Source organism: Leptonotus elevatus, chromosome 2, assembly GCF_054856555.1.
Source record: "Leptonotus elevatus isolate MCC_2025b chromosome 2, RoL_Lele_1.0, whole genome shotgun sequence".
NCBI classification, from domain to species: Eukaryota; Metazoa; Chordata; class Actinopteri; order Syngnathiformes; family Syngnathidae; genus Leptonotus; species Leptonotus elevatus.
In genome coordinates, this window is record NC_141240.1 from 11,987,864 (window position 1) to 12,000,270 (window position 12,407).

Below are 12,407 nucleotides of genomic sequence, written 5' to 3' on the forward strand. Positions count from 1 at the left end.
GACCTCCCAGTCAGTTTGGTTGCATATTTCTTTCTTTGTAGAATCCTGAGTTGCTATGCAAGACCAAACCATGACATGACCTTCCACTGTGCTTTACATATGAGCTTGGTAGTATGAATACCTATTAACCAATTGAATAATGAATTCGACATTAAATAATGAGCGACCTACACTAAAGCTTGTATGTTTGGGATCGATAAACAGCTCCTTTCTTTTCGCTACTTTGGGAAAGGTTTATCTTTCTGTCAACATTCATAAAATATCCGTGAATTTGGGAACAATTCTAACCAGGCCATCCGAATTTTCTTGCTAATGAGTAGTTGGTTTGTACATCCACCAAGTATACCATCTGTACTTTTGGTCATGCTCATGAACTTCTCTCACAGTTGTTTTAGGGTCTTTCTTCAAAGGCGTCTGTTTCAACAGCTGTTGTTTCCTTGATGTCTCTTACTTAGTACATAAGGAGTTTATTGCTTCTTTAGGCCGTTCCAAATGGTTGCAATGGCTATGGCCAATGTTAGTGCAACAGCGCTGATTGATTTCCCATTTTCTCTCAGTTTAGCAGTGGATTGTTTCTCCGCCCATGCACAACTCTCTGCTTTTCATGTTGGTTACACCTACAACCAGTATAAATTTAGTCTTCGGGAGAAAAAGCTCAAATTTGAGTTTCAAATTTGGCTCTAACAATTTTTTGAATAACCAATGTAATTTTGGGAAACACACCTATCATTCATATGTTCCATTGCATTTGCTCCCATAAAAAAATGGTGCAAAAGATGCTATTTTCTATGATTCAGATTCAAACACCTGGGGATGAAAGCTGAAATGTCAATGAAATATTTGGAAGGGAGTGTATCGGCTATTGTATGTGTATAGTCTTGGCATACATCACAGCACACGATAATTTCTGGTATATAAAACATTAATTTTTCAGTTCAGTCTGTCAACTATGAACACAGTGCCATCTGCTGGAGTTTGCCACTTTTCCACAGTGACAATAAAATTAATATACGGTACTAACAATAGCTACCATATATATTTATAGAAGAGATTGCGCAGGTGATAGGCTACCAGAAACCCCGGCGAGGATTACAGGTTCAATCTCCCCTCATTATGCATTTGAAGATAAATACTCATACTATACAAAAATAAAGTTAAGTAGTTAAATCAAAAAGCATGAAAAAGGTGCATGTGTGAGTGAGGTTTATTACATTTGGTATGTCAAACATGTTCTGAGATTAAATTGAAAACTATGACGTGAAATTGACTGAGTTGTCATTTAAATATATGTGTTCCATATGAGTTCTTATAGAGAAATGGAAAACTTGTAGTTGAAGTTAAGAACAGATTTGAACTCTTGAAGAAGACCCTACAGGGGAGAGAAACCTTAGATGCTAGTTGTGGAGTGTACATCTGATTACAGATATCTAATTAATTCTGGATATGCTTTTAAATGAAGCCGTGTGTGTATTTATTCGCAATGAACAATGAACACTGTGTAAAGGGGCCACTATGATTAGTATGGGGCCTCTGGGTTGCTTCTACCTCAGATCTGACCGTCGATCCACTGAGGAGGCTTTTGTCTTAAGTCACTTCAATTACCCTGAAGATCAAAGCAAAAGACAACACAAGGCCTATTCCAATCCAATTTTAAAATGCATGAAGAATAACCAATTTGGAACATTTTTCATCTCAATTTTGTCTGTAAATATAAATAGATTTAGAGTGAAAGTAGGCCTACTGCATGGTTATGCATATAGCTGTGTATAGCCTATATATATTTTTAATTTCGACATCTTCATTAGGATGGTTCAGTAGCACAAATGTTGTGTTGCAGAGACAGTATTGGCATAAACTATTGCACAGCGTTGCCAGTAGTAAAATTGTTGGTCGGGCTGTGTCCCTCCCTCCCTCCCTCCCTCTCCTGTCCTCTCCTCTCTTCTCCTCCCTTAATAAAAAAAAGGCGAGGGCGCTCCCAGTCTACTCGGAAGTTGAGTTCGCTCACATTTTTACGCACAAGTTTCTTTCAGAAGCACGCAGCACTGCAGGATCGGGATCAAGGTAGGACGAAGCAGACAGTGTATCGTGCAGTATATGTAGCGTTTTGCGACGGGACTCCAGCAACAACGCGGGGAATTAGCTTACTGTATTGATATTTGCCGCTCTGTTAGTTCCATGCAGATACTGCTTGCATGCATTTATGAACTCGTAAATAGCGCTCAATTGTTATCTTCTCTACCCAGTACGCTAATGTTTGCTTTAATAATTGTGTTTAAAACCCTCCTGCCCCCACGTTGCGTGCAGCGTTTTATAATTAACAGTACAGTATCTGTGCAATTGAAAAATCAAAACAAGTTTTGCACGTGTGGTTGTGCGCGTGCATGCGCGGCATCTATTGGGGTTAAAGTTGCTTTTGGCCCTGGGACGGCCGAAAAACACGCGCAACCCACAATTTAACGCTCATTCCACCTGATTATTCAATGAAATTCAGAGCTTTGAATACTCTTGCATTTGTTTTTAGATCTTCCTTCACCACAGTAAGGCGCCACAGCAAAGAGCCACGTGCCTTTTAAAGGCAGGAGATCTGGTAAAATAATTTCGTACCCTCTGCACACAAAGACATCATTGATTCCCTAAATGGTACTACAGCAGGGCGCTTTTGTGTTCCACAGTGATTTAACGCAGTGAAACAGATGTTACATATATTTTAATGACATGAAAATCACTTTGATGACCTCCAGAAATGAATACTTTTGAAATGGATGCAATACTGTAATTGGGGGAAAGAACTTTTAGTCTTCGTTAAATTAACCACATTACCACCTGTAGTTAAAAAATAAATAAATAAATACAATGTATGCATGTGTCTGGGCATTTAAAAACTTGCACCATACCAAGATCAATAGACAAAGTTGTTTCTGACATTTGTTACAACTATCTGCTACCCTTTACAGGCCTGGTTTCCATGAGAATCAAAAACGTGTGAAATAAGAGTGCCTAAAACATTTGAGGCAGGAATATCAGCGATTTAGTCACTCTATAATGTATGTTTTATGATCCACATCTATTCCGTTGAAATGCCACAGTTGTCTTTTGTAGCCCAAGACATATAAAGGAAAATCCAAATAGAAAACACCTGGTCTTCAGAAAGCACTCTGATTTGTAGTCACATCACATGCTCTCACATTCTAAACTTTGTGCTGCCGGCCTACCTGTCGACAGTTCCCCATATGAGGAAAACATCTTTGATAGCCATCAAATGCATATATGGCTAAATGAGAGTTCATGTCTTACAACATGACATACCGTGTGCGTGCTGGCCATATAAACTCTTATTGAAACAGTTTAACACGTGAGCTGTTCAGGGTAGAAAGAAGTTTAGTGATTTGTTGCGTCGTAACTTTTGATGTTTTTGTACTGTTTTATAAGCAACTGATGAATGTTGCTGTTTTATTGTTGTACATATTCCACTGTGAGCCTTATACCTTTATTGTCAATTTCACATGTGTTTAATTATAAACCGTGGCTTTTAACTCCTTTGGTACAAAAAGATAGGCTTAGAGAAAACAATATCTGGCAGGCTATCAAAGTTAATGATTATGTCAAAATCAAGGTTTTTGGGACTACTTATATGTCACATTTTTTTCATTTCCACAGGCTAATAGTAACACTTTGTTTTTGTCTGGAATCCATCTGGAAAAGCAATCTTGTCTCCTACCTCTACACACAACATGAATGCACAGAGAGTTGTTTTGTGTTTGTGTTGGGTGCTGCTGTGCATGCACACATGCCTTAGCCAGAAGGACTGCACAGGTGTGGACTGCCCAGTTCTGGACAACTGCATTGAGACCGTCCTCGACACTGGCGCCTGCTGTCCCACCTGTACACAAAAAGGCTGCTCCTGTGAAGGTTACCAGTACTACGACTGTGTCCAAGTAGGCTTCCGCAACGGGAAGGTCCCAGAGGGCGAATCGTACTTTGTAGATTTTGGAAGCACTGAATGTGCTTGCCCTCAGGGAGGAGGGACGATAAATTGCCATTTTATGGAGTGTCCTGAAATTTCCCCGAACTGCATTGAAATTTTGCAGCCTGCAGATGGATGCCCGCAATGTGGGCAAATTGGTTGTGCCCACGGCAACAAAAAGTTTGAAGCAGGACACACCTTTCAACTAGACCCGTGTCAGTTTTGCCACTGTCCAGATGAGGGGGGTAAGATAATGTGCTCGCTTATTCCCGGCTGTGACCTCCAAAGTGTTATTCAGCCCACACAGGTTGCAACCACTGAGAACACCAAAGATACTTACAGCCATGCCTCTGAAACCAAGTTAGTGCTGGGAAACACTCTCCCACTATATAAGCCAGATCCACCCAGTTTTGGCACAGAGGATTATGACTACTCACAGCCTGAGCCGACATCATCCCCTATCCAAAATCTGGCTCAACCAACTACTGTTCCACTCGCTGACCCTGAATCAAGCTCCACCTCAAATGATGACAGAAGAAGCACGCTGAGGGATCCACAAAAAGGATTTGAACCAGAAATGAGCACGGAAGATGATGACATACGTAACCAGGATCCAACAAGCACGACGGCTCAAAAAGAAACATCAACACTTCAAACAACAACACAGAAAGTGACTTTGCAGAACCACCGACCACAGCAGGAAAGTGAAGAAAACAGCAATACAAGAACCGTAGTGCAGGAGATGGCGCACAACACTAATCGGAGGCGATTTAGTCACCACAAACAAAGTCAAGTTAGTCATGTTAGCAACCATGACCTTAATGGACAAGGACAAGCCTCAGTGGAGCACTTGCAAACTCCTGATGAGGAGGATCGGGGCTCGCAGCCCACCAGGATGACTCCTGTCAGGATGAAGGAGGATGGACAACCTCAAAACCACTCCAACTACCAACCTCATCATGTAGACCGAGATGTAGAAGGTAAGTGTTTTTTCCTTTCTCCTTGTCTGTTAAAGGCGTCGATAAATTACCACTTGTATGCAAAATACAATGTGCACATTGTGAGCCCCAGCAAGGACAATGTGGGGTTGCAACTATTGTGACATATTCATGTGACGCATGCATTATCTCACATCCTGGCTCTTGAGGAGGAATTCATAATCACGCTACTCCAACTGGCAGTGGTCCAAGAAAAGCAATACAATTGTGCATGAAAGGTGTGTTTTCCTCAGATAGCATTGATCTACTGCTGGCGAAAGTGGAAAAAAGTTAGGTGTGGAGAAGATGATTTACATCCATGAGTAGGGGCAAGAATCGAAAACTGGTTCTTTTGGGGACCAGTTCTAGTACAGTGGACCCCTCTGCATAAAATTGATGCTCAGTGAAATGCAATCGGGCGTTAAATCCCAAATACACAGTAAACTCTGTAGAGTAAATTTGACTATATAGATTAAATTTGACTCTATTTAGAGTGGGACCAAATAGACTCAGTTTTAGAGTAGGCTAATATTTACACTTGGAAAAGAGTAAAATAAAGAAGAGAAAAAAATAGTAGTCACTCAAGGGTTGAGGAACGAACACACGACCTTCAGCTTGGGAGACTGCCACGCTACCACCCGAGCTATGCCCCTCCTACTTTTTGCTTATGTCCAAGAGAGAACTCTTTTTGGTCTCTTGGAGTTAGGAAAATTCCAGCTGACACAAGCCATATACTAACATACAGCAGGAGCTGCGTAGCTTAGGGAGTAGATCGGCTGTCTCCCAAGTTGAATTTTGTGAGTTTGTTCCTAAACCCTTGAGTGACTTTTTCTTTCTTTCTATTCTTTATTTTACTCTCTTCCAAGTGTAAATATTACTCTAAAACTGAGTCTATTCGGCCCTACTCCAAAGAGAGACAAATATACTCTACAGAATTTACTGTGTACTTTTTAAAAAACATATGCATTGTCCAAGAAAAACAGCGGGAATGGGGAACTGCCCCCCCCCCCCCCATAAATAAATTAATAATAATAATAATAATAATAATAATAATCTGCAAACATGCTGGTGACAAACCGAGAGTATGCACATTTCCATTGAAATTTGATTATAGAAATGTTCGTCTGATGGTTCCGGTTATCAATTCTTCTTGTTAGTGATGCACAATGATAAACGATAATTTCTCCCTTCTCCAAACAAATACTGATAACTGATAACAGTATCTTAATTTTCTTCTCGATATGCATACAAACTCAGCAAAATAAGTCGTTGAACACCTTGTTCTTCAATTTTAAATAATACGTCTTTTATAAATAGTAAATGCCATATACAGTACCAGAATAAAGCTTGGACATTTGCTGAGCTAAATGGGGGAAGTAACAAAGACGCATGCCTTGCATTTGTCGAGTTGAAGGCTAACAAACAAGGGAGGGGTTAAAATCCAAATTCGCAAAGTTACATTGAGACATTGTCAATATAAAAATGCTAATGAACTGAAACAACTGTACTAACAAACAGTAGTGATAACAAAAATAACAGCTGACTGAGACTAATTAGTTACCAGACAGTATTTGGTTCGCGGGCCACTTGAAAGTGGAGTTCAAGTATGTGCAGTGTTGCTTGTAAAACAGATGCCAGTTCACGCTATACAAATGACCTGTCAAGCCTCACACCGTGAGAGGCTTTAGAGTAGCACTAGCCGGCCGGTTGGCAGACTGGGCTCTTAAACTGTTAAATAGCACATTCAACTCTCAACCCAGGGGACGATGGTAATATGGGTTAGACCCTCGGGCGGGCAGGGTCTCACCACTGGCCGCTGTCACGCGTTCGCGGCGAGATAGAATGATTTTTTGAGTGACTGTAGACATCTTCGCCTGATAGACTAACTGCAGCAACTTACTACATCATCAGAGAAAATTGTCATTACTTTCATGTAGTTAAGGAAAAATACTATATCAGGATATAAAGTTAACTATAGTGTGATATAAATCCATCGTCCATCCATCCGTCCGTCCACCCACTTTCGACCTCTTATCTGGGGTCGGGCAGCAGCTGTAGCAGGGAAACCCAGACTTCCCTCTGCCCAGCCAAATCTTCCGAGGGGATCACAAGGCGTTCCCAGGCCAGCCATGAGACATACTGGTAGTCTCTCCAGAGTGTCCTGGGTCGTCATATGTATAATGATATGAATTATATCACATATCAATGGTATTATTTCATTCCCTCACCAAATGTGAATCGATAAGAGAATAGATGAGAGAATCAAGAAGGAATCGGCTTGATAAGCAGTAACGATAATGTATTCGGAATCATTCAAATTTGTCATCGTCAATTCATCAATTCACATTCCTATTCATGAATATGGGGGAGGCGTAGAGGGGGACATTGGGTGGTGGCAGCCGTCGTGCACCAAAATTTATTCGACAATGTTGGGGGAGGTGACCGGTCCTGATCGCAGCAATTTCAGCTGGGAATTGACCAGGAATTCCCAATGGCCTCCATGCCCCTGGCAGTATTTGCTATACTATTCCTGGGTATTTAATCCCTACCATGTGATCACATCCTGTCTAATGGTGCATAACAGACAACTATATCATTCTTTATTTTAATTGTGTAAAACTGAATTGCTCGATATTTATAGGAAGTTTTTTCTATTTTCTACTTAACCTACTTTAAAAGGGTGTGATTTTTGCCTGGGCCTGTCAGACCCACTTCTTTCATCACCTAGCCTCCGTACAAGGTATGTATATGTTGAATGCATCGCAGATGTGTTTGTGTGGCGGTGAACTTGCAGAGCTGTGTCGAGTTGGTTCTGAAGTGTTGATGAATGAAAAGTCAGAAATGTTCATTTTTATTTGCGCTCTCTCTTCGGGAATGCTACAGGCCATATCACGCCCGACTCAAGTGCGAGCTTTCCATATTACACGACTAGTGCATGAGGATGGAATTCAGGTTTTACAAGGATATGGATTTTAAAAAAAAAAATCATTCTGGCATTTCAAGGGGGTTTTCATTCACATCTGCTGTTAGAGTTTCAAGATGTCCGTGTTCCTTATCTTTACATTATGTACAGTGTATCTTGGTATCATGGCAATACGTGATACATTTTTTAAAGTCTTGAGCTAAAGTTGACCATGCTCTGAATTTGATGACCTTTTCAATCAGCCTACCTATGCTGTGGCCCATGTTCCAAAAATAAATGTGTTGCACTCTCAGCCGGTGACTTAATGCAGCTCATTTGTTCTCTCTGTCCAAAGAGATGCAGAATGTGCTCAGGAGCAAAGGGGGTTGGGATTGTTCATGCCTTCTGATGCTGGGCTGGACTTAGTATAGGATTTCTTGGGGGCTGTACCTGCAAGTGGCATAAGACTGGTGTGATGAATGAGGCCACTGTAGTGACTTGATTGCCAGACGCAACTCACTGTTCTCTCCAGAGCTTGTGTGATTACTTGTCTCCCGTGAGGCTGCTACTTTCCCAATCTTGCCAGCAATCAGCTCATCTGAAGTTTACCTCCACATATGCTCACTTCCTTATTACCTTTTCACTTGGATACCCACCATCACCTTAAACGTGACCAGATCATTCTTTGACACCTGGCTGAGGCTCAAATCTCAGGAGTGAGATTAAATAAAAAAGCAAATAGGTTATTAGCATTGTCACAACATGCAGCATGTGAGCGTGAGATCAACGGGCATATTTTCCGAAACGCAAGCTAAATTCCAGAGTTGACCTTTGCCAGTGTGTCACAGACGGGAACATGAATGAGGTCGATCTCGGGTTGAGCTAGCGTGTCTTCCAGATCAATTACAAGAATTTCCGTCAATCTGCCATCCACAGAATTTCTTCATTCACTTGTCATGTGCTGCATGATACTGCTAACATGGCCGAAACAGAAAAGCTTTCATTAACTCGACACACAATGGAAAAGCAGCTGTATGCAGATATTCGCAGACTCAAAATACTCAAATATTATTTGTTGCATGAATAAAATAATCAATAACGTACTTCCATTGGGCTCCACGCATACCTACATCAAGGCATCTGGTGCTTTGAATGCTGCTTTCTGGTTTGGAAACAGACCTTGGAATAGATCAAGCGCAGAGAGGAAATGACAAGCAAGGTAAGAATATTTTATTTTAAGTTGTACACACTAAACCGTTTGAATAGTTATATTCTAAGCAGATGTTGAGCTGCCTAAAATGAATCCATCCCGTGTTTTTGTTTGAGAAATAACCAAGTGCACGCTACAAGAATTCAGCGCACCATTAGCCTTGACAGCATGTAACAGGTTTTCATCCAGCCTTAACAGGCGCTTGTGTCAGAGTGTTGGCTCCTGTGGAAACGTGCAAGCATCTGTTTGCAGTTTGCTCACCTTTTTATCTGGACAGCAACTACTGAAGTGTAGCAATTCAATTAACATTGTGCTGTTGTTATGGCATAAAAAGAATTGTTGGAATTGTACTAGTGTGAGCGTTTTAGCATTTTTGACGTTGGGACTGTAAACGAGCGTTACTTGATATGCAATGATTTTATGCCCAAATGGCAAAGTATATATATTGTTAAAGTTAAAGCATTAACTAATTAATTAATCACAAAAAAATATTAATAAATGTTTTAATACATTAATCATGTATTAACGCGGATTAACCGCACTATTAATTTTGACCACAGATGATTCTTTATCTTGACAGATGGCCACGTTAAAGGTAGCACAGGTTGTGTTTGAGCAATAAACATAACTACATGCATTAAAGTAAAGCGATTCATAAGTGTGTATGTGTATGACATTCAGAATATTTGTTCATATTGAGGTCTTTTTTTTTTTCATTTTAAATTATGCAAGTAACTAACTGATTAGAAAAAGAGTAGGATGTGAGTGTGCAGCGGATCAAAAATGTTGAAGGCGTCCTCATTAAATGTCGAAAAAATTAACATATAACAGGTGCTCTTCAAATTTGGCGGGCAACATTTTTTGATAAAAAGCCTTTTTAAAGGCACTGTCTGAGTTTTGACCATTTCTGTTTGTAATCAAACCATTTCTGTTTGTAAACGAACAATTCAAAACCACCCCATATTAACATAAGCCCAAGAGGTGTCGATTGAGATGGAGTTCATGTTTAAACATCCTGTATTTAAAAACGAGTCAAAACGTTGGACAGTGCCGTTAAGTACGTGATTAATCGTGATTAATCGTGATTACTCAAAATTCTAAAATGTGATTAAAAAAATAAATCATTTGACAGCTCTAATATATATATATCTAGGTCCAGAAAGTAGCAAACCCTGCCACAGATTGACTTTAGCAACAGGTGCTTCTACTTAACTGGCAGGTAAACAAGCTCATAGAAGCACCTGTTGAGTAGACGCACCTGTGGCTAAAGTCAAACGGTTTCAGGGTTTGTTCTCTCTGGACCTGGATTCCCAACCCTGTGTATATATACACACACTTATATATAAGTTTGTCCACACAACCTACTGGAAATACACAGTCAGAAGTAAACACAAATGGCGAAATATGGCAACTCAGCACAGAACCAAAGAACACATATTAGGAAACGACAGTATTTAAAGTATTTTATTAGTGTGATGAGTGACATGAATGTACGAGCCGGTTCTCAATATATATAAAGTCTTAGTGATACACACGACACAAAAATAGTTATAGTGAACAAATAAAATAATGCAAATGTTTATTTTTAGAGACATGCGCCTCAAATGGGGGTGTGGAACCATTTTGGTGGCCCGCCCGTGCAACGGGTGTGTAATTATTAGTATGTATAGAATTTTCTATCACACTGCTTTTTTTCTTCTTCCATTTTTTAAGCTTGATCCCAGCATATCCCATTCCAAAATCTCATCAACACTCCTCTCCACTCATCAACATATTTGAACACTATCGCTAAAAAAAAAAGATGAATGACATGACTGTTGGCTAAGAGTCTCAAGGAAATTAAGACAAAATCTGTCAATCAAAATAGAAACTGGCTTTAGTGGAAATGAAGTCATCTTAGCTGCAGAGGAGTCCTCCCTGTTATGTCAGAGCCAGCTGTTGTCGGACAGTGATCATGTCACAGCGCTACCCAAGTAGAGATGTTGAAGGTGAGAAGAACTTTTTGTCACCCTCAATTGTTCAACTATAATGAGTTAACAAAAATATCTAGATACACAAATGCAAAGCAAACACCCACCTGGAAACATAAGATGTCATAGGCCCTCTTGTTAAAATGTTTGGTTTGTTTGACATACTCACAACTGCATGCTAACTCATCCCTAATTCTGCAAAACACAAGCCTTGATTATTGGCAGCATGCGGCTGGCTTTATGACATTTCAGACATGTTGAGAGCTGTACCTGTTGTTTGTTTTTCTACCTACATATTTTCCTAGACCAATGTGACTGGTTTGGATTTGGACAAGAGGCAAGTATGTGGTGTACTTTCCACTAATAGACAAATATGATGACAGGCTTGGAGAGGAAAGATGCTCCCCATTCTCCCCTCAAAGACAAAGTCGTTGTACCCTTTTGTTAAAGAATAAAGCACCACAATCATCACTGAAATAACTTGAAACTGATGAGAGTTGAAATGAATAACGACAAGCCACATTGCCTTTGAGAAAATGTCCTTGTGGGTTTTTCATTCTTCGCCAAGGAGTAGCAAACAAATTCTGCCTGTGCCGTGTGAACAAGCTCAGTTCAGGGGCTGTTTTGTTGAAGCCGGCACAGGGCGTCTTGAATCTGTACTGGGTGCAATGAAATCTCAAAACTGTCAGGACATTCTGGAGCCAAATGTGCTTCCCAATGTTAGTAACCTTGGTCACAGTTGCAGCCTTGCAGATCATAGGTCTTTCCAGGATAAAGACAAATACTAATACATAACTACAAAGGACTAAAAACAAAATATCGCACTAGTCTTGAGTCCTATAAATATACTTTTGGACTTCTGTGGAATAAGTATAAAATGGTCAGGAGAAGGCACTCTTTAAACCTGAGAAGGTTGGAGCAATTCTCTCATGAATAGTGGGCCAAAACAGTTGTCGAGACATACAAAATACTGGACTCTTGTTTTCATGGCCAGTGTAATTCTGGCATGAAGTTTGGTCTAAATATGCGCAGGGACGGGCTAGACTAAGTTTTGGTATTTTCACAGAACCCGGCAAGCAGGCACAGCGTGGTGCATTTAAAAAGAGCGTTATGCACTTTTGTCGGCGTGAATAGAGATGACTTGAGTTGCAGCTCCTCTCCCATTAAATGCGGCACATGAGGGCGCGCTGATAGCTCTTCGCATGGCGGAAGAATAAACTGATTTGCTCATGTCCTATGGCGGGTTGAGGCATACAAAGTTTGTTCATAAGGAACTGCAAGCAGACGTGCACGGACGGCTGTTGTAAAGTTGGCCAGGTGCGATCACAGATCATGAAGTGGGCACTTGGAGACCGCCTTTCACCCCGGTAGTGCGTGTCTGTGA

At 40.5% G+C, this 12,407-nt stretch overlaps 1 protein-coding gene across 2 annotated transcripts in view; it reads left to right on the top strand.

The window, feature by feature from the left end:
* Positions 1-1,960: 1,960 nt before the first annotated feature.
* The window catches only part of fbln2 (fibulin 2), a 35,420-nt gene continuing 24,973 nt past the window's right edge, over positions 1,961-12,407 (top strand). The window contains exons 1-3 of one of the 2 annotated variants that reach the window (XM_086070038.1): positions 1,961-2,061; positions 2,522-2,587; positions 3,658-4,944. In XM_086070038.1, coding sequence (XP_085926164.1) covers positions 3,732-4,944 — 1,213 coding nt within the window. In that variant the 5' untranslated portion in view covers positions 1,961-2,061; positions 2,522-2,587; positions 3,658-3,731. The remainder of the gene's footprint in view (positions 2,062-2,521; positions 2,588-3,657; positions 4,945-12,407) is intronic. The other variant, XM_086070039.1, reaches the window with a different exon arrangement.